The sequence below is a fragment of the Callorhinus ursinus genome, unplaced genomic scaffold (genome assembly GCF_003265705.2).
Source record: "Callorhinus ursinus isolate GAN/ISIS: 27379988/994484 unplaced genomic scaffold, GSC_fseal_2.0 scaffold9, whole genome shotgun sequence".
In the NCBI taxonomy this organism is placed as follows: Eukaryota; Metazoa; Chordata; class Mammalia; order Carnivora; family Otariidae; genus Callorhinus; species Callorhinus ursinus.
The window spans coordinates 45,633,401-45,656,762 of NW_027397071.1; the positions used below are offsets into that span (position 1 = coordinate 45,633,401).

General features: G+C 39.0%; 1 protein-coding gene across 7 annotated transcripts in view; it reads left to right on the forward strand.

The window, feature by feature from the left end:
* RPE65 (retinoid isomerohydrolase RPE65) overlaps positions 1–22,612 on the forward strand; it is a 22,749-nt gene extending 137 nt beyond the window's left edge. Inside the window, exons 2-15 of one of the 7 annotated variants that reach the window (XM_073896549.1) lie at positions 54–90; positions 1,661–1,743; positions 3,398–3,548; positions 5,427–5,534; positions 5,637–5,778; positions 8,285–8,432; positions 9,670–9,751; positions 9,978–10,110; positions 10,211–10,350; positions 11,283–11,412; positions 18,764–18,878; positions 18,959–19,053; positions 19,158–19,272; positions 20,413–22,612. In XM_073896549.1, the coding sequence (XP_073752650.1) occupies positions 80–90; positions 1,661–1,743; positions 3,398–3,548; positions 5,427–5,534; positions 5,637–5,778; positions 8,285–8,432; positions 9,670–9,751; positions 9,978–10,110; positions 10,211–10,350; positions 11,283–11,412; positions 18,764–18,878; positions 18,959–19,053; positions 19,158–19,272; positions 20,413–20,564 (1,605 nt within the window). In that variant the 5' untranslated portion in view covers positions 54–79 and the 3' untranslated portion in view covers positions 20,565–22,612. Of the gene's footprint in view, positions 1–53; positions 91–1,660; positions 1,744–3,397; positions 3,549–5,426; positions 5,535–5,636; positions 5,779–8,284; positions 8,433–9,669; positions 9,752–9,977; positions 10,111–10,210; positions 10,351–11,282; positions 11,413–18,763; positions 18,879–18,958; positions 19,054–19,157; positions 19,273–20,412 lie in introns of those variants that run through there. The other 6 variants (XM_025871823.2, XM_073896551.1, XM_073896552.1 and 3 more) reach the window with 6 other exon arrangements.
* Positions 22,613–23,362: the final 750 nt, after the last annotated feature.

Genomic DNA, 23,362 nt, shown 5'->3' on the forward strand with positions numbered 1-23,362 from the left:
TGCACTTGGCCCCTGGTCGAGGACTTGCTCCCTCACTCTGCACTTGGAGCCAGAACTCTCAATCCTCCACCGAGAGGAAATGTCCATCCAGTAAGTATCTCTGGGAGGTGTTTTTTTTTTCTTTTTTTTTTCTTAAAGATTTTATTTATTTATTTGAGAGAGAGAGAATGAGAGATAGAGAGCACGAGAGGGAAGAGGGTCCGAGGGAGAAGCAGACTTCCTGCTGAGCAGGGAGCCCGATGTGGGACTCGATCCCGGGACTCCAGGATCATGACCTGAGCCAAAGGCAGTCGCTTAACCAACTGAGCCACCCAGGCGCCCCTCTCTGGGAGGTGTTTTTAAACGCCTTAGTGGGTCGATGGTAAATGGGCTATTTCAAGAGGTCCTGAAGAGGATTGATGGCCTGCTTATGGGAGGCCACCTCAGGTCTTGAGGGGAGAATTTCTTCCTATTTACATATTGAAGCAAATATCTAGAATTGGGGTGTAAATTACTGTGGGATTTTTGTGAATGGGCCTTGAAAACAGTTGTGAGCATGATGTTGTGATGAGGCTGGCCTAGGTTGCAGCCATTTCCTAGCTGTGTGATTTTGGAGTTAACCTTTCATAGTCTACGATTTTCTAGATATCAAATGAGCATAAGAGCCATATTTTCCCCATTGTGGTACTGTGACATTTAAATGAGCTAAGAGCATACAAAATTCTCCTTATGGTGTGTGGCACATAGTAAGTGCTTAATGAAAGATAGCTCTCATAATTAAGGAGTCTGGTCAGAGTCCCCACTCTAAGAAGTTATAAAATGAAGCCAAAGTGAGGAGGTAAGAAATAAGTAAAAATATGAAACCTGAATCTCCTAGTCAGCCTATTTTTAAAGAGAACCATAGCTCTTGGAGATTGGCGAAGAAATAGGATGATAGGAAGAGATGATGGTATAATATGGGTGAATAACAGAGTGAGTTACTGACCCAAAAAGCTGTCATCTCCCAACTCTTGGAGGGAGAGGGATAAGGAAAGAGAATCAATGATTCAGTGCACTTAGAGTAGCGACAGGACAGGGTAATTCTGGGGGAAGACAAGTGATAGCAGCAGGATTAATGGATTTGTCATCAGAAATGTGGGAAGACTGCAGAGGGCAGAATTAAGTTCACTGTGACATTAAAAGGGGGAAATTGGAAGGGGAGACAAACCATGAGAGATGATGGACTCCAGGAAACAAACTGAGGGTTTTAGAGGGGAGGGAGGTGGGGGGATGGATGAGCCCAGTGATGGGTATTAAGGAGGGCACGTTTTGCATGGAGCACTGGGTGTTATACAAAAACAATCATGGATCACCACATCAAAAACTAATGATGTATTGTATGGTGACTAACATAATATAATAAAATAAATAAAATTTAAAAAAGAGAGAGAGAGAGAAAATAAATAAATAAAAGGGAGGTCATTTCCCCTGACATCAAAAGTAGAGCACTGACCCAGCACCCACCTGCCCCCACTAGGAAACCTGAGGACATTTCTGTCACCCGCCCAAGCAAAGGCTAGACTGGCAGTGGTGCTCTGACATTGAACCAGAGAATGCTTTTTCTCCTGGAGCTCTGCCTCTGTCTCAGGGGACTTCTCTGAGTATCAACGTGGGCTTCTTCCCAATTATTCCACCTTTTCAGAGTTGAACATCCTGCTGGTGGTTACAAGAAACTGTTCGAAACTGTGGAGGAACTGTCCTCACCGCTCACAGCTCATGTTACAGGTTGGTCTCACCAGTCTTGAAAGCATCTTCTCTATTTTTGTCAAGATCCCTCTTCTCTGGCTTTTTATTCATTGGCATCTCTCAGTGGTGGTTCCCCCTGTGGGCTCCAGAGAGGGGAATCTGGAGATGTGGGCCTTTTCTGCCAGAAACCCATTTCCTCTCATTTACCTTTTATTTCCCTAATGGAGAAACATGCTGTCTAAGTGGAATTCCTTAAGGACTGGGACTACATCTTTTGTCATCTTGAAATTGTCAGTGCCTAACTCAGTACCTGGCACATAGTCAGTTTCCTAGAAATGTCTGTTCCATTATCTTCCAGTGTCTGGATAAGTGAGGACCAGGTGACAAGCATCTGGAAATATTACAATAAAGGGTGGTAGGTTTCATGCCTGTTGTATTGCTTCTGGAATCAGACAGATGTGGTGATAATTGCAGCTAATTGCAGCTCCATTATTTTACTAGCTGGGAATCTTACGAGTTACTTAAACTTTCTGAGTTTCAGTTCCCTTACCTATCAAAAACCAAACTTTCCCTCATGGGGATATTGTGAAGATTGAGTAGGATTACTGAAAGATTCACCTAGTGTCCAAAATAAAGCAGCCACTAAGTGGTTGTTTATTATTACTATTGTTAGCATTATCCAAAGACATCACGTGACCCATACGTCATCCTTGCTTGGAATGGCAAGTCTCTTTCCTCCCATTTCCTCTTCTGTAAAATAAAAGGGAGAAGCTAAATGTTCTCTCTCAGCTAGATTCTGATGCTAACAATTCAGGTTCTAGCAATCAAATGTATGTTGTGTCATTAGTTAAGTCATGCCTTCTTAAAGGTTTTATCAGAATTATACATTCTTATGAAGCAGGCTGCTGAAATGGAACTGCAGGAAATAATCCATTTGTTTAAAAAAAATTTGTAAGGATTAAGCAAACACTACACTTTCCAAAGGATACAAGGGCACAGACCTAACTGCTTAAACTGAAAGGCCTTATGGCTTTTGTTGTATACCCCTCATTTTGCAGATGAGGACACTGAGCCCCAGAGATGGCATGTGGCAAATCCTGAACCAGAATCCAGGTCTCTGACAGCCAGCCCTGTGCAATTTCTCCTTCAGGAGGTTAATCACCTGGACAGTAGCCCATAACCTCAAAGGAATAGGTTTTAAAAAGCCAGTATTCTTGTTGCCATTTAGATGGCTTCTTCTATAGAAACACCTTTTTTTTAGCGTTTTGATCCTTATTCCTAATCCACCTTTCCTACCCCTCACTCCATCAAAATACATCAAGAAATTTGAAATTCTTAAAAGTGAGATGGTAAAAAGGCAAATATGTTGGTGTCTGGGGAAATCTGTTAGGTGCAGAGTCCCATTGTCCTCCCATTTCCTCCAGAGTTCCTAGGTGCTTTTCCTTGTCTTTGTCCCACCAAACCCAGGCATTGCAACGTTTCCCACCACTTGGTCTCCTAGCGAAAGGGGAGTCAAGTCAGCAAGCATTTTGTAAGGGCCGCCCAGGGTGAGAGCTGGGAATGAAAATCACTATCAGCATTACAAAGAGGCTGCCCAACTGAGGGGCTAATATAATCACCACCCCTTGCTAGGGATGTGCCCAGCAAAGGGCAGGGGTAAGAAACAATGCTCTATGTCTCACCTTCATCACAGGCAGGATCCCCCTCTGGCTCACTGGCAGTCTCCTTCGATGTGGGCCAGGACTCTTTGAAGTTGGATCTGAACCATTTTACCACCTGTTTGATGGGCAAGCCCTCCTGCACAAGTTTGACTTTAAAGAAGGACATGTCACATATCATAGAAGGTAAAGAATGCCAGGTCCCACTCCTCCTGGGGGTGGGGCCTAGCTTAGCTCCTCCTCCTACATGTTTCTCAACCTCTTGAACCCAAGAGGCGACTTCTAGATTTGCTTCCTCTCAGAATCAACTGACCCATGGCCTTTTGCATAGATACCTGGGAGCTGTGCGATGATAAAGAAGAACTTAAGGACTAGGGCTTTCGGGCCCAACAGGCCAGCTTCAAATTCTACATCTACCAAACGCCACTTGCCTAAATGGGCAACCTTTGGCAAGATGTTAATCTCTAATTCTTGGTTTTGTCATCTCTAAAATTCTACTTCAGGGGTCATTACAAGGATTAAATGAAGTACCTGGAAAGCATGCAGTAATAATAAGTTGCTATTATTATAGTTATTGTTATAATTATTAGACCACTGGTTCTCTTGACTCTTTTTTTTTTTTTTTAATAATCAGAAAGGCCCCTGGGTAGGAGGGAGGGGTGGCACAGAGAGGGAAGGGCCAAATTATGTCATAATGATACAAGAAAGATGTTTCCTTTTTTCTTTTTTTATCACTATTCAAAATGTTTTTCCTTTTTTTAATTTTATTTTATTATGTTATGTTAGTCACCATACAGTAGACCATTAATTTTTGATGTAGTGTTCCATGATTCATTGTTTGCTTATAACACCCAGTGCTCCATTCAGTACATGCCCTCTTTAATAACCATCACCAGGCTAACCCATCCCCCCCACCCGCCTCCCCTCTAGAACCCTCAGTTAGTTTCTCAGAGTCCACAGTCTCATGGTTCATCTCCCCCTCTGATTCCCCTCCCTTCATTTTTCCCTTCTTACTTTCTTCTTTTTTTTTAACATATAATGTATTATTAATAAGTTTTCTAAGAACAGAAGATTGTTGCAAAAAGGCCCCAAGGTCTAAGCCTTCAGTCCAAGTATCCATTAACACAACAATAAATTGCTTTTGCTTTAATAGTCAGACCCCTTAGAGGCTTTGTTGATCACCACAGGTATCAGGAATTCTGAAGAGACACCAAAAGGAAGAGCAAATGAAGGTTTGCTATAGTCAGGATAACTCAAGACTGTAATAGAAGAGAAATAGATCAGGTCAAGCACAAATTTAGCTAAAGTCCGACGAAGCTTTCATATGCCCCCTAAAGACCTTGGTACTTTTTCCTCTTCTTGACTTTGTTTCTTCATTCATGAAATTTTAAACTTTATTATATGCATTGGAAGAAATGCAAAATCAGATTTTAATTGGCTTTCTACATGAGAAATCCTAGGCAACGTATGGGATATGGTTGCGGAGTTCTGTCTGTGCAAGATACTGGATTCAAGAACACCTACTTTTAAAACTAGCAAAATAAATTTTTAAATCGAAGAAAAAAACCAAGAGTGACATAAGGGAGATTGAAAGGAATATAATTCGGCACACCATGTTCTGTATTTCTCCATTCAGTGTTAGGTTGATATGTTACAGGCTACAGGAAGTCAGAGGTCCTATGTGAACCACCCATGGAGGCTGCATAGTGTGATATGGAGAAATGCACCTTTCCTGGCCCTGGCCAACTTGAGTTCTAATCCAGCTCCATCACATATGTCAATGGCTTAACTTCTCTGCTGGACATGACAAGTCCAAGCCATGAGCTTCAATTTCCTCATCTGTCATTGTGAGGTTTATAAGACATAAACTTAAGCTCATAGCACGTTGTCTCTTTCTCTCTTAGTCACTCTGAGAAAGTGACCTGACAATACTCCTCATTCTTCATGTTGTGGATTTATGGTTCCAACTTGTTAAGGACACACGGAATGACCATTCTCAGCTCCATATGGACCACACTGATTGCCCGTGCCTATGACCCTTTCCCATGTCTCCGTGTCCTTCAGGTTCATCCGCACTGATGCTTACGTCCGGGCAATGACTGAGAAAAGAATCGTCATAACGGAATTTGGCACCTGTGCTTTCCCAGATCCCTGCAAGAATATATTTTCCAGGTTACTGAAACTTGACTGCATGTTATTAAAGACATTTTACATTAGCCCTTTTCTCTCACGGCTTGAAAGTTACTGGACTGAAAAATCCATTTGCTTCTGCAGGTTTTTTTCTTACTTTCGAGGAGTGGAGGTCACTGACAATGCCCTTGTTAACGTCTACCCAGTAGGGGAAGATTACTATGCCTGCACAGAGACCAACTTCATTACAAAGATTAATCCCGAGACCTTGGAGACAATTAAGCAGGTAGGACACAATGCTCAGGCAGTATTGCTCGAGAAGTTAGAATGTGCAGTTTAGAATTAACTGCAATTTGGGGGAAAGAACATGAGAGCCAGATAGATTTTCACCTCCTTGCTTTGTCATCAACAATTAGCTATGTGACACAGGGCAAACTTTTGTTTCTTCCTCTATGAAATTTTAAACACTTATTATATGGGTTGGAGGAAAACCTTATTGCCTAACATATGTGTTCATTCATTTGTGACACAAACTGAGTCCTTGCCATGTATCAGAATTTATACTAGGTGCAAAGGATCTATCAATAGGTAAAGACAACCTGGGTAAGACAAAAACTTGGAATAAGTTGTTTAGCTAATGGGAAGCTACTGGCAGTTTTTGCTTGGAGAAATGGTGTAAGCAGAGCTGTGCTTTAGGATACTTAATCTGGAAGCCATGCATAAACTATATGGGAGAACACAAGAGATAAGGGATAGCTAGGAGACAAGTTAGGTGGAATTTAAGAACCAGAACTAGAAATTCAGTGTAGTAGAAATAGAAAGGAAAAATAGTCCCAACCCTAGGTCTCAATGTCACTAGCTAATTTATAATTCTCAGCAGACTATTTACTAAGGCTTAACATATCCTCTTCAATAGCTCTTTCTTGTTTTTGATGTATGTCTGTAATTGTATAAGGGTATGTGTTAGATAATTTGGAGAAGAACTGAAACTGAATTCTAAACCATTCATTTAACTCTGATGAGTGAATCTGTACTCAAATTGCTATGGTACTATAACTGCAAATGTAAAGTTCATGTATGGCTCACGGCTCGAAAATAGCCTTTATTAGGGGGTCAAGTTTCATTGTATCAGTGTGCCTTGACTTCATATAAAAATATAGTTTCAAAACTTGATTTTTTTATTACTATTACTAAAATAGCCTCCTAATCAGTGCCTTTGCCTCCAGCCTGATTCTCTTAAATACAACGTCCCTAATTCAGTAGAAGCAATTTTTCTAAAATACAAGTATAAATGTGTTACTCTATCTGAGGCACCCACATTTCCCAAGATAAAGTCCAAACAGGACATTGTGGCTGACTGGTTCTTATTTCTCCTCCTCCGTGCATGCCTTTCACAGATTACAGACTCGTAATCCCCAAACAGCACCTACTATTTCACAATTCAATGCTTGTACGTTAGGGTTCCCACTCCCTGAAACACCTGTCATCCTTCTCCACCTGGCTAACTTTTACTTGTCTTTCAAGCATTAGTTGGAGTCATTGCCCTTGGGAAGCCTGGTCTAATCTCCCAGTCTGGGTTAGATGACGCTTCTCTACAGATACCATTTTGCATTTACCAGCAATGCACTATATTATATACCAGCTTATTGGTCTAACAGTACTATAAAATAGAACTTTCTACAATGACGGCAGTGTTCTCTAGGTGCATTCTCCAAGTGCTACTGAGTACCTGAAATGTGGCTAATGTGACTGAGGAACTAAATTTAAAATTTTATCTAATCAAAATCAATCCACATTAAATTACATGTGGCTACCATTTTGGGCAGCACAAATCTAGAGTGAATTCTTGACCCTGGTATAGTAATAATAGAAGTTCAATGAGTACTTGATGAATGATCGAACGAATGAATGTCTTACTTGTTATTTAAATAAGAATACTAAAAACTCCCTTTAAAACATATTCTCCTAATCAAATAGAAAGAATTTTGGTTAAATATATACCTCATCAATTATTCATTCAATAAATCTGTACTGAGCAAGTCATGGTAGAAATTCTAGTGCTGATTTTGCCAGTGTGTGGCTCTGTATCCTTGAAAAAAATCACTTGACCTCTCTTAGACCTCAATTTCTCTTTCTGTACACAGAGAGATTTATGCTAGATTTGTGATTCTGAATTTCTTATGAGACTCCAAATTGAATTAAAGCGCTAAATCTTTTCTCCAAAACATTTGCATTTAATTCCAGGAGATTCATGGTTCTCCTGAAGTCTATTTAGGTTGACTCTGTACTAAATAGAATTCTGGGGTTTCTTTCAGTTCCAAATTTATACTCTGTGCAAGCCACTGGATTTGGTATTTAGGTTATACTATACAAAGTGGCCATTTTTGTAAAATAAAAATTATTGTATATCTCAGCAATTTCACACAATTCATCTAATACAATAGGGGAGATATAAAGAAATCCCAGGAATCACATTATCAGTTTGAGAACAATCTGCATGTGCAAAAGGAAAGTAACTAACCAGAACCGAGTATGGTATACACTGAAGAACACAGTCAAGAATCTCCAAGATTTCAGAGGCTTGGGGCTCAGCATGAGGGTCAGAGGAAAGCTGTGCACTGAAAATAGGAACTCAGGCAGACTTGAAATAGGGTAGAACCCAGAAAGACGGAAAGAAAGAGAAAATGCATTTTGGGTGAGGATGCAAGTGGTAGCAGTAAGGTCAGACCTAGAGACCACGGGGTAAAACAGCGTTTCTCTTTACACGGATGACATCTGTTCCCCTTCCATAGGTTGATCTTTGCAACTATGTCTCTGTCAATGGAGCCACTGCTCACCCCCATATTGAAAGTGATGGAACTGTTTACAACATTGGTAATTGCTTTGGGAAAAATTTTTCAATTGCCTACAATATTGTAAAGATCCCTCCACTACAAGCAGGTCAGTTTACCAATTTGACTCTTCTTAAAACAAGTATCTATATTGTGAGAAAATTCCCGGAAATGGGATTACCAGATCAGAATATCAGGATAACATTATAGATGCACAGTTAAATTACTTTCCGATTGCTCTACCAGGGACCAATGCCCAGAAGCACGGTAGCAGAAAATGACGACTTGAAAATATAGAAAGCAAGCGGCCAAATCATATTCTACAATGTTTCAAAAATGTAGTGTATATGAGTATTTGCTCATATAAGAGTTAGATTCAAATTCAGGAAATACTTATTGAGCCCTTATTCATGTTCCAGGCAAAATTAAATTTTTAAACAAACATATGCATATGCATCATAGCACACACACATACATGAGAGGGTACTACGTATTCTGTGTTTTTAATTCCCAAAGCCACAAACAAATCTATTAACTCATATTAATATTATAGAGAAATAATATTAAAACAGAAAAGAGAGTACTCTTTAGAATTCTCCATTCATCCTCCATTCACTGCCAGAAGTTTGATAACCATCTTGGCGACAGAATTATTTGAATACATATAGATTGAATATATATATATATATTTGAATATATATATATATTTGAATATATAGTTTAGTATTGCATAGCATGGATCTCAAGGTGTAGTCCCTAGACCGGCAGCATCACTTGGGGAAGCCGCTAGAAATCCAGAGCCCCACCAGTGGTTGACTGAAGGAGGAATTCTGGGTGTGGGCCCACGATTACTCTTTTGAGACGCTCTTTATGTGATTCTGATGCACACTAAGGTTTGAAGACCACTAACATAGTAGGAAACAAACTTTACTGTGCTTAAGAATTACTGTACAGAACTAATGAGACAAACCCACATATACTTTACAGGTAACTTAAGGGATTACAAAAGGCATTTTCATCATACTACATTTTTGCCTTACTCACTGACTTAGCACCTACCACCTCCAGTTGTTAAGATGGGACCCCACGGTCCTCTGCCTGCCACAACACTGAGCACACGTTTCCAAATCTGCTGCTGTTTGGATTTTCCTGGGTGACTGTAGCTCCACGTGAAATTTCCCTAAGAAATGCCAATGACTGAGGAAAGGAAAATAAGCCCTAAAAAAAAAAAAAAACCAAGATCTGAAAATGTATTTCTTTACTTGCATAAGCTGTTCTAAATGCTTTGTATTAAAAGAGGGAAAAAAAAGGCTTTTCCAAAGCCTTTTAAAACCGCTTTATTTCAGACAAGGAAGATCCAATAAGCAAGTCAGAGGTCGTTGTACAATTCCCCTGCAGTGACCGATTCAAGCCATCTTACGTCCATAGGTAACTTGAAGGCCTGCTATGAATCTTCAGGAAAACTCAAGTTTAAAGATCTGCTTTGCCTACCTTTGATACCAATCCTGATCACGACATTTTCTTGCAGAAACCTAAATTTAAATGTAATTAATCTCATGTAGGCACTGTTGATTCATACCTCATGTGCACATATTTCTTTGTGGTTTGAGAATCGGCCCTACCCATTCACAAGTCTATTTGTGCTTCTAAACAGTTTTGGTTTGACTCCCAACTATATTGTTTTTGTGGAGACGCCAGTCAAAATTAACCTATTCAAGTTCCTTTCTTCATGGAGTCTTTGGGGAGCCAACTACATGGATTGTTTTGAGTCCAATGAAACCATGGGGGTAAGTTGTGCATCTGTCAAGTTTATGATTCCAAAGATGTTTCATAATGTATAATGTTTTCCTTTTTAAATGCATCAAAATATTCTCCTCACTTTTCAAGGTTTGGCTTCATATCGCTGACAAAAAAAGAAGAAAGTATCTCAATAATAAATACAGGACCTCTTCTTTTAATCTCTTCCATCACATCAATACTTATGAAGACAATGAGTTTCTGATTGTGGATCTCTGTTGCTGGAAAGGGTAAGAAAGGACACTGGATAATGTTACATCTCCCAGTCATGCCTAGAAATTAGGGGCCATTTTCAGAGATGCTGCTCTCAATATTTAATATGAATTACAGCTAAAAAAAAGCAAGAAGTGTGCTTAAGTCACAGAATATAATTGAAAAAGCAGTAGGGAGGCTAGGTAATCAGAAGCAATCATAAACTGAACATCAAACCCTGGTTAATTATTGAAAACTGATCAGGTCTATGAACCTGATCTGAAAATAAAAGGTGCTATGCCCTGATAAGTAAATTTAAACTTAACCTCACTGCAACTTGACGAGTTCCCCTGTGGGGCCTTGAACTCCACCCACTCTGGGTTTGGAAGAATGAGGCACGCTTTCTTGAGAATACCAAGTCACTTAAAAAGATAGTAGCCCATAAAGACACAGGATGATGATGGAGAAACAGAACAGAAAGTATCAAAAGCTGCTCTTATGTAAACATACTGGTGAGGCAGGTTTCTTTGTTTTGTTTGTTTTTCATGCAGCATGGACAGGAGGAAATGGCTCTAATATACTTGGGTCATTAGCAGTTTCTGGGTTGGAGAATAAAAAAACAGGCAGGTTGGAGCGCCTGGGTGGCACAGTCGGTTAAGTGTCCGACTCTAGGTTTCAGCTCAGGTCCTGATCTCAGGGTTGGTGGAAGCGAGCCTGACCTCAGCTCTACGCTCAGCACAGAGTCTCCTTAAGACTCTCTCTCCCTCTGCCCTTCCCCCCTACCCCTACCCCCTACACCGTGCTTGCTCGCCTGTTCTCTCTCTAAAATAAATAAATAAATCTTTAAAAAAAAAAAAAAAAAAAAGGCCATACAGAATAGGCAGGCAGTTGTTCTTTTAAAAGGCATGGATCATCTCTCTGAAATTATCTGCAATTGTCTGTGCTCATGTCTGACTTCTTACTTTTGCAGATTTGAATTTGTTTATAATTACTTATATTTAGCCAATTTACGTGAGAACTGGGAAGAGGTGAAAAAAAATGCCAGAAAAGCTCCCCAGCCTGAAGTGAGGAGATACGTGCTTCCTCTGAATATTGACAAGGTAACTGCCCTCTACACAGATTTCAGATATATCCAGATTTGTTCTCCTGCCTTATGTTTATACATAAAATCTTGAAATTTCAAAGCTGGAAGGAACTTTAAAAATACACTAATTCAACTCCCCTCAAGAAACTAGAGCTCAGAAGAGTGATATGACTTAGCAAAAGCCAACTGCAGCAGAGCCAAAATGAAAACCAGGTTTTGATGCGCTGTTCTTTCATTTGCAAAATCCTTTCAAAATATATTTTCTCAGTGAATAGTGCAGACCACTGATTCCTAGGATCCTCTGTCAATAATATAAATAATTTAATTTAAATAATTTGAAATTCTAAAGAAATGAAGCATTAAAAAGTACCCCTTTAGGGAAATCAGCCCATTATTTTGGTTTTCTGCAAATCTTCTAAAAATGTCAATAGAGGACAAACATCATTAATAGCCTTTGGCAGTCATCTTTTTATTTCTACTTTTTCTTCTTTGTATTCAGTGGCTGTCTTTTTAGAATATTAGATTAACATCGAGAAGTTTTTGTGTAATAGAATGCCAGTCAAAATCAAGACAAATAGAATTTTCACAATAGATACATGAGCATACACTGCCATTTATGTTTATATGAGATATATACACAAAAGTGGGTAAGGCAGCTACATGGCATATAAAACATTGTACTCAAAACTAGATCAAATATAGTGGAAAATAAACCCAATTTAGAACCAGACACTACTGCTCTTAAGCAAGTATGTAAGCTCTATGAAGGATAAGAAAGGAGGAGGAAGTTGAGGTGGGGCATTAGGTAGTTAGGTAAATGAGCTTCTACAAAGGCAGGGAGGTTTAAAAGAGCAAAACTGAATATAAAAAAAATATAAAGTAGTTGGTGGAGCTGGTACATTGGGAGCAGAGGAGAGATGGGCATTGGGCAGAGGGACTGGAAGGAAGGTTGGAATGACATTGTATGGGGCTTTAAGCACTCTAACTTTGCCCTTGGGAAGCATATCTCTGGTACTTAGCTGAGTGCCCACAAAAATACCAAATGAATGAGTCCAATGATTTTAGTAAACTCTTATTTTACTAGTAATGAGAAAATCACAATCATCTTTAAATTAAGGAAGGAAGATCATTTAATTTGAATACCCCTTACCTCACTCTCTTCACATCCAAAAAGAGGAAAAAGGAAAGATTTTCATAAATGTGTAGTCACCACTGCCTGAAGAAAGACCACCCAATTATGAAATAGAGAACTTCAGTGATGAAAAAATGTCTAACGTCACCATAGACCCTGCTTTCACTCTCTCCCAATAGTTATGAATTAACCACTGTAACACGGCATCATACCAGTTCTTTCAGTGCGTACATCAATAGGATACGCTCTTGTTCTGGAACTCATTACCTAGTGTAGTAGGAAGAAGGAAGGTGACTTGGTAATGATAACACATGTTGGCAAGAGATAAGTAGTGGGAGGGAGGAATAAATTGCTTTGGCTATTCAGAGAATGGAACAGTCAGTCACACTTGAGAGATTCATGGAACACAGTCATTTGCAATATTCTGGCGGAAGAAATTGAAGCAGATCAACTTAAGACAGAAGGAAGAGTTTGAAAAAAGACAGAAGTGGGGAGGGGCAGAAGAGCAGAGGGAACTGACTGCAATCCAATTCGTTAGAACATAAGCATAAGTAGTGGAATAAATTGGGGGGGGGGGGTAAAAAAAAGCTTAAAAATCAGACTTGTACTCTTCAAAAGCTTTAAGGCCAGGCCAAGAGGTTGTACTTTATTTGGCAGTGAAGGTTTCTGAACAGAAGAAAACCACGTTCAGAGCTGGTGGACTGGGTACCAAGTGGACTGACTTTCATGGTTTTCTCTTCTACTAAATGTCTGGTTTCCCCAAGCAAGTCACTCAATCACTCTAAGTTCAGTTGCCAGCTCTGAAACCTAACTAAATTGGACTAAGTAATGACTAGAATCATTTGCAACTTCCAATAACGTGATTTTCTAAAATAAGTCTGTGTTGTGCATAAGTGATACTGGAAGTGTACAAAAGACAGAGATAGGACCCTGGTATAGAAGACAATTAAAATCACTCAGGTGAGAGAAAAATGTAGTGGTACTAGGAACAGGCAAACACAAAAATAAGAGTTCCTATAGGTAGAATTAAAAGGGTCTTGCGTTTGATTGGATGGCAGGATGAATTAAATCTTAGACATGCAAAATATCATAGAGATCCTGTAAGCCTATGTGTCTAGAGTGATACCTTTGGAAATAGGGAGTATAATGGGCAGAGCAGCTGTGGAGAAAAACATGAAGTGCAGAACTATGAGGAAGGGGAGGAAAATGGGTAAGGAGGTTGACTTCAAGTCATATACAGCCAGGCGTGAGTTTCAGCTCTGCCACGCCACTTATTAACTGGGTGATTTAACCTTAAATTTTCTTCTATCTATGAAGAGAAACATTTAACCTTCTTAAATTTCCTTTTCCTTATCTGTATCCATCTTACAGGGTTGTTGTGGCTGATACACGAGCTGATATATGTTAATTATTAAATACAGTCCTTGACACAAAGGAAATAATTAAATAAATATCCCCTATCATCATCAACAACAACAAAATCAGTACCAAAACATCTTCATGAAAGACGTCACATAGGCTTTCATATGTCAGTGAAGGACATGGTGAGGCCAATCAGGGTCAATAGGTTAACTGATGTTGAAATGATGATCAAACATATGAGAACAGATAGATGAGACTGCTAGCAGGGAAAAGTCATACTTTAGAATAAGTTTTCTAAAAAAGAAAAAAAAACATACACGGTTGCTTATTTTGAAAATGAAGAATTTGATAGCCCAGAAAATGCTAAGAGAAGAAAAGATGGCCAGGCACAGAAGTTTGGGAGGTCTCATGTACAGAAAATACAAAAAAGAGGAACCAGAAAGAGAGAGAGAGAGAAAAAGTCACCAAAGAGCCCTAGCTAGAGCTAAGAGAGGACAATCCCACATCAGATAGGGCAAGAGGATTTTATCAGTGCCCACTGTGCTATGGGCAAGTTAAAAAGGATGAAGACTAAAAGCCAAACACCAAATTTGGTGATCTCCAACGGATGAGGGTGAGGGAGGCAGAAATCAGGATTCAAGGCACTGAAGGTGAGCAACTGGGAGGATAGGGGAGCAGTTATTGTAAGTCCACACTTTGAAAAATTTGGCAGTGAAGGGAAAAATCGGTCATCAATTAGGAGAGGTAGGACTAAGGAGGGAAAAGGGTCTAAGATAAGTGAAGTTTCCAGTTTACTAATCAAGATAATGGTAATATCTTTAAAATATATCTTTATGTTTTTTTGAATAAGCTGTGCATTTAAATGGTCAAAAATCAAAATGACATGCAAAGTGGGAAATCTCACTCCACCCTCCTCCTGTATCTAGTCCATACCATCCCCGTTCACTTCCTATGTGAAACTTTTCATGTCTCTCCTTTTCTTTGGTTTGTTTATGCAAATATAAGAAAATATATATATAATTATTTCCCATTCTCATACACAAAAAGTAACTTTCTATATCCACTGTTTTGTGCCCTGCTTTCTTCATTTAACAATATATAGGCTAAAGATCTTGCTGTTTTCAACTGCACAGTATTCTTTCTGTGAACATACCCAAGTCCCTCACTGCTGCACAACAGAATTGTTTCCAATCTGGCTATTACCGATAATGTAATAAGGAATAACTTTCTATGTATGTCATTTCATACATGCACAGATATATGAATAGATTAGATCCTCAGAAATGAGATTTTGGGTTAAAGGAAAAATGCATCTGTTGAAAAAAAGGGGGGTGGGGAGTTCAAATGAGGAGCTAGTTTGTTGGGGAAAGCAAAAGTAATGTTACAGATTTCTTACATGAAAAATGTAATTTAGTAATAGAAAAAATAAGATAGAATGAAGATAATCAATTTAAACTTACAAGTATATAAATAATATGTCTGACGTAGGCATTTGATCTCTTCTTCTCCAAAACACCACAAAGTGCCTTGAGGCTCCATTTCACAAAATGTCATAAAATTCTCATGGTTTCTGTATTTGCTCCTTACCTCCTATCCCTTGCCTATCCTAAGAATCTTCTACTATTCCCTCTTAATTCACGATACACCCCCAGAAAAATCCCCTCTATCCTCTTCTCAGAATGTTCCTTTCACCTTCTATTATTTAAACCAAAACCTGGGGGCGCCTGGGTGGCTCAGTCAGTTAAGCATCTACCTTCGGCTCAGGTCATGATCCCAGGGTCCTGGGATGGAGCCCAAAGTCAGACTCCAAGCTCAGCGGGGAGCCTGCTTCTCCCTCTCCCCTCTGCTTGTGCTATCTCTCTCTCGCTATCTCTCTCAAATAAATAAATAAAATCTTTAAAAAACAAAAACCTGGCTCCCTCCTGAGGACACTGATCTCTCCAGTCTCTTCCTACAGCCCTTAGGCCATCTGACCTGGGGTTGGGGTAGGTGTTCTCTTTGTTCCACTTCTCTGTTTCCAGATTCATTGTTCCTCCTATCCACTCTTAAAATATTCCAATTCTAATCTCATTTCAGCTAATTATTTAGCTAAGTGGTACATACATATATACACCCCTCATTACTATTGTTGTCTATGAAGCACCACTCACTCACTTCCCCTCCTGGCTCAATGTCACACTCCCCAGGATCTACTGACTCTTGGTCATTTCCATATACACATCATAGGTGATTCTTCCAACAACCTGGCCTCTCAGTTCCTTGACCTCTTCCACTGATCTTGTCTTCCATTCTATGTCAGCCACTCACTCCCCATAGTCCCAAAAATACACTTGACCCTGCCATTACCTATGACTGTGCTTCTTCCATAATCTTAGTTTCATGCATGATATGCTCTGACTACCACCTCCTATCTTTCAAGATCACTTGCCCTATTGCAGCTCCCACCAGAAACCTCCAATGCACTGAACCTACTACCTTCTCACCATACCTCACTCCCCTGAGAACTTACTTTTCCTCATTACTTAACTAAAATTCCATCGTCAACAATTTTAATCTTATATAGATCCTCACTTCTCTTGCCTCTTTCTTACTTTATTGAACTCATTTGTCAAAACTACAATTCCCCCCCCCAAGTTAAATTCAACTCTCCACCCACTCTACACTTGTATCTCTCTAAGGATGAAATTAAGTGCTGAAAACACACAATCATGTTAATTGGTTCATTTTTAAATACCTGACCACAAATCTCACTGCTACATTTCTCAACTTCATTTACTCTCCCACTTTGCTAGTTAAGTATTTCACACCCTCCTCTCTTCAAACTTCTAACACCTCCCACCTCCACACTCATACTCAGCTGATGGCTCTGCTTCCTATTTTATTGAAACAAATGAAAGAAATCAAAAAAGAACGTTAGACTCCTGCCACCACATCTACCCACCCACCAGCATCTGGACTTGTACTGAATTATTTATCATCCCACCCAGACCTAGTCCTTCCCATTTTCCCTTCCGTACCCACTCAAGGACATCCCTCAAGTGATTCTCTCCCCTCTCCTTTATCACTACTTTCCCTTCTTTTTCACTGGGTCACTCATATCATGCTATTATTTTGCCCTCTTACAAAATCCTTCCCTTGACTCTTCTTGCCCCCGTGAGCTATCCTCAGTCTTTTTTTTTATAGACCCCTTAATGTTGGAGGGCACCCGAACTCAGCCCTTCATTCTATCGTCTGTTTGTACATTCACTCCCTTTGTAAAGACTCATGCTTTAAAGCAGCCTACATTTACATTTTCAACTTACCTTTCAATTCAAGGTTTATATATGCTACTGCCAATTCCATGTCTCCATCTGGATGTCCAACAGACCTCTTATGCTTAATAAGATGAAATCTAAATTTCTTCTCTCCGTCTACCAAAATAATTTACCCCACCTGCAGCAGTCCCCATCTTTGTTGCCACAGCTCCAACCTTTAATTCTCAGGCCAAATACCTTGGAGTCATCCTTGACTTCTGTCTTAATTTCATGCCTCTTCCCTACCCCATAGCCTATCTATCAGGAAAACCTCATGGCTCTGCCTTCCACTTCTAACTGACTCCAGTGCTACTAGCCTAGTCTGGATTTCTCTTTTCTTTTGACTGGACACACTGGTGTCCCCAATTCCACTCTTGCATCCCCCTTACTCCCAAGGGTAGTCTCAAGAGAACGGCCAGAGCAATTCTTTTAAATATTACAGCATGTCAATCCTCGGCCCCAAATCATTCTGTGGCTTCCCATCTCTCACTCTGAGTAAAAGACCAAGTCCTCAAAACGACCTATAAAGCTGTACACAATCTCTTCTCTGCCCTCCTCTCTTCCTCTTTCCCAGGCTCAGTCAGTTGCAGCCACACTGGTCTCTTTAATGTTCATCAAGTACACTTGTCATCCTCCTACCTCAGGCCTTTGCACTGTTTTCTTTGTTTAAATGTTCTTCCCTGGGCATCTGTGCTGTTGATTTCTTCATCTCCTACAAGTTTTGTCCCAAATATCACCTTTTCAAGGAGGCCCACCCTGACCACCTATTAAAATTATTACCCACCTACACTTCACACTTTTGATCCTCCTAACTCTGCTGTATTTTTTTCTCCCTGTACTCATGATATACTATATACTTTATTAATTATATTTATTGTTTATGTCCCCAAACTAGAATGCAAGCTTCATGAGGACAGGAACCCTATTCTCTGAATTATCCCAAATGTCTAGAATAGAGTCGAGCACAAAACGTGTACTCAAGTATTTGATACAGGTATTAAAAAATAAATGTGTTCTTAGAAAGAGCTCATGACCAGGCGGGGTAAGGGAGTGACAAGAGATCTTAGACAACATCCGATCCAGTAGTTTTCCTATATATTTTTTTCTATTTGACAACAGAACTGTATGATTTTTTTCAAGCAAAATCAAAATATATCCTAACTGTAAAGCAGATAAACACTATAAATGAATCCATAGAGTTTGAAGTCTTTTGCTGTTCTACTAAAAAAAACCCAAACACACAAACAACAACAACAAAAACATTTTTTTTCCTCAGAGGCCCTTCCTCAGAGCCCTAAATTTTCTTTGAGGACTATCTCATTGTAGAGATGTGAAGGCCTAGAGGGCCTAGAGGTTACATGACTTTCCCAGTGGTACACAGCCAGTAACTAACACAGGCACAGGCAACTTTCCCAATTATGTTACTGGGCTTACGTTTCTATAGCTTTCTGCACTGCTTCTTCCTACACATTGATAGAAGAAACAAAGAATGCAGGGGACAAAACTCAGGAAGACTGCATTTATGGCTGCTTGATTTTTCCCTCCTTCTCACTGAGGTGTCTGTTATCCGTTTTCCTTAGGCTGACACAGGCAAGAACTTAGTCACCCTCCCCAACACAACTGCCACTGCAATTCTGTGCAGTGACGAGACCATCTGGCTGGAGCCTGAGGTTCTCTTTTCAGGGCCTCGCCAAGGTGAGATGATTTAGAGAGGGAACAAACTGTTCCATTCAGAGATTAACTGAGTTTTCCTAAGCATGTCCTCTATTTTGCAGCATTCGAGTTTCCTCAAATCAATTATCAGAAGTATGGCGGGAAACCTTACACGTACGCCTATGGACTTGGCTTGAATCACTTTGTTCCAGACAGGGTAATTAATCCATCTTACCTAATCCTAGAAAAGTAGTTTGAGTCATATACTATTCAAGTGAAGCACATCGACTGATTAATTGATTGATTTTTCTTTCTCACAAGCAGCTCTGTAAGCTGAATGTTAAAACTAAAGAAACATGGGTATGGCAAGAGCCTGATTCATATCCATCAGAACCCATCTTTGTTTCTCACCCAGATGCCTTGGAGGAAGATGATGGTAATGAAAGCAATGGATGTGTCTCAACACTTTCTTTTTATTGGAGTTCTATATGCTAGTGCCTTAGGAGTCACAGTGATTACTCCCTAATGTTCAGATATGATCCTTAATACTACTGAATTTAATGCAGCATGGAAGAATTTAAACTTATTAGAAAATAAGTTTCATCTTGTGGCCAATCTCATTGATTACTCATGGAAAAATGTTGAAGTACCATCTGGTGTCATATGGAACATCCATGTCTGCTCTAGATGAAAGAGGGAAGGATGAAGAAAGAACAGCATGAATTCTAGGTTTTTACCTTCCTGACCTAGATAAATTTCTGAAAAAGGATAAAGTTCGAAGGAGAAAAACTGAGTATTCTATCAGATCAAAGAGAATGAGAATGAGGCTTTGTGTCTCTGCTTTGGGTTTCTTCTTTTAGTAAGCTGGAGCTACAGCCTATAACACAGTGACTCAATGACAAAACATTAGTCTTTGTTAACTATTGATTAGCTGGGACAGGAAGGTAGGTTACACTCTCTGGGATTAAAATATGGAAAACCACAGAGAAATGAGTATAATAAAGAATTATGGAGCCATTTCATGCTGAACAATTTTACATATACAGCCCATCCAGACAAAACTGCAAAAGGTTTGCTCTCACTTTGTTGTAAGGAAGTAAGCTTCTAGCTAGGTCTTGGAGAGTACAGAAATCATATACCTTATTGTTTTCAAAGTCTTTTAATATATATAAATCTCATGTGATTGTCACAACTTTTTTTTTTTTGCAGTAGGTTATGTTAAATCTTATGTTACAGACAAGAGCACAGATCATTCATCAATAAGAATTTAATGAACACCTACTATGTCCTAGTAATTGTAGTAGCTATTGAGATACAACAGTGGACAAGACAAATATGGTCACTCCCTTCCTGGAGCTTATAGTCTAGGGAACATAAAGAGTTTGAAAGATCCCTTCAGGCTGATGACACAGCCAGATGGTGGAAGAGTCAGAACAAGATTCCAAGTCATATGGTTTTCTTTATTTGTCAATATAATACCTCCTATATTTTTTCAGTGACATTTAATCTATGGTCCTGGGCTTTTTTTTTTTTTTTCTTTTAATCTAACATTGCCTTACTTACTTTTGATTAACAGGTGTAGTTCTGAGTGTGGTGGTGAGCCCTGGGGCAGGACAAAAGCCTGCATATCTTCTGATTCTGAATGCCAAGGACTTGAGTGAAGTTGCCAGGGCTGAAGTGGAGATTAACATCCCTGTCACCTTTCATGGACTGTTCAAAAAATCCTGAGCACATTCTATCTAGCACATTGTATTTCTATTGACAAAACCAAGAAAAACAGTCAGGTCTGCAATCAAATTCTGTTCAATTTTAGCCTGCTGTATTACATGGTTTTAACTTGCAGATGCACACAATTTTGCAATATTTTACAGAAAGCACAGAGTTGAGCAAGCAATTACTTTAAAAAAAAAAGCAGCATATATTTAGATAATCATACTTTCTCTGTGAGACAGGCAGACCATAACTAAAAACTCTTTATATATTTAGCAATCAAATAGAAAATGAATGTGGATTTATTAAGCTTTTTTGTTCCTATTGTAAAAGTATATTTTAGGTACCCATCTTCTCCAGTTATTTTTTAACATTTAAAAGCCAAAGTTCTCTACACCTGATTTGTATGTGGCTTTGTTGAGGCAAGGCAGTATCATGCAAAAAGGCTTAATTACTAAATGTCAGACCAAACTTTTTCACAAACCAAGGACTATCATCTAAGAGTAATCCTAGTAATAAGTACGTGTGTATGTATATTACTGTTCCAAGATTCTCAAGCTTTATGAACTTTAACATTTCCATTTAATATAGGCAATTACTGATTGTTTCTGATTTTACAATAAGAAAGCCTATCTCTAATTGACTGACAGCTCTAACCAAATAACATCACAGAGACTAAGTTATCTATTAAAAGCTTATATAACATCAAAGCAATTACATATAGTAGTGACTATAATTTTTGAAATACTTACAAATATAATTTCTACTTAAAATCAGAGTATAAGATAATGTCAGGAGGTTATACTATGTTGCCTCATGTTTAATTATATTTAAGCACTGTGCAATCAGCTGACCTAAGCAAAAGACAAAGAAAGAGAAAAAGAGATAATATTAAAATTAACATTCAGATATTAACACATTTAAGTACTTTTATTTTTAAAATTATTCTCTTATTGCTACATGTTGCAAAAAATGGAGATTGACAAAAATTATATTATATATCTTAATCCTGGTATGTATTTTATGCTAAGAAGTTTTACATATCATTGTACTTAAGATAATCAGCATTGTGTTTGACTAAGTAAGAATAGCTTGAAGGAACAGACTGACTAGGGTACTTGATGCATCCTTTTGATTTCTTTATTTAGATAAAATGCAAACTCATTTTTAAAATTATAAATACTCATTGAAACATACTTCTCAAAGAAAATTTAAAATTACAGAAAAGTAGAAATTATAACGTAAAATCATACAGAGCTCATCTAAGCTCAACTACTATTAAGATTGGGTACTATTCTTTTCCATCTTTTTCCCTCCTTTGGATTTTAATGTAATCATTCTTTCATTGTGGCTAGTTCCTAGCTAAACATAGAAATTTCACAAAAGAAAAGAAGATGCCAGAAAATAACATGGCATGTGTGACTGTAGATAAACATCAGCCTGTTAATTTTTGTCTCTAGACATGGCACATGAACATAATTCCACAAGGAAAGCTATTTACCCATTTCTTTTAAAAGTGCAGGAAATAAATTACTGAATAATTACCAAGTTTTGTGCTTAATAAAATCTCCCGATTTAGGAGAATTCCTAAAGCTGCCCCTTCCTATATTTGCCAGTCACTCCCTTGCCTTATTCCCATTCATTTTCCATGAAACAAGTCTTGCAATTTGGTGTGCCCACCTCTCCTCCTTTTGCAGGATCCCATCGTGAGCACTGTGCTCTGTAGAGATCACCAGTGTTTGTTAAGATAGGAGAGAGGCAGATCTAACTAAAGTAACATCCTGCCAAAACCATTTCACCAAAATTGGAATTCTCTATATAGTCATTGCTAATATTATGCCAAGAAGGTTAAGGACCTGCCTTTTAAGACAAAAATGGAAGACGGGCTTTAAAATTTTTAATTAGAACAAGGGAGGTTTAAGTCAGGCAAGAGGGACTAACTTGGAAATTCAGATTGAAAAATTAAGGAAACTGCTTTCTAAGAAACTTAGTTTCTAAGAACTAAGAGCTACCCATTTGGAGGATCTAGAGAACCACATCTCATCTACAAACAAATAAATCTGTTTTAAGGAAAAAATTCAATTGAATTAAGACGAATAAACCTGTTGCTAAGTAGTTATTTTTAAAATAACAAGTTGTGGGGTGCCTGGGTGGTGCAGTTGGCTAAGCGTCTGCCTTCGGCTCAGGTCATGGTCTCAGGGTCCTGGGATCGAGTCCCACTTCAGGCTCCCTGCTCAGCGGAGAGTCTGCTTCTCCCTCTCCCTCCATCCCTCACCACTGCTTGTGCTCTCTCTCTCTCCCTCTTCTCTCTCTCTCTAATAAATAAATAAAATCTTTAAAATAAAATAAAAATAACAAGTTGTTTGAGACCTTTGTTTTTTCCATTTTTATCATCTTATTTTTTTTATTTTATAATGTTATGTTAATCACCATACACTACATCATCACTACATCATCTTACTTTTTTAACTATTTTTTAAAGATTTTATTTATTTAATTGACAGAGACACAGCGAGAGAGGGAACACAAGCAGAGGGAGTGGGAGAGGGAGAAGCAGGCTTCCCGCAGAGCAGGGAACCCAATGTGGGGCTCGATCCCAGGATCCTGGGATCATGACCTGAGCCGAAGGCAGACACTTAACAACTGAGCCACCCAGGCACCCCTCATCTTATATTTGTCATATCCAAGTCAATAAAACTTTTGAAAATATCATCAAGGGGCGCCTGGGTGGCTCAGTCGCTAAGCGTCTGCCTTTGGCTCAGGTCATGATCCCAGGGTCCTGGGATCGAGCCCCACATCGGACTCCCTGCTCTGCG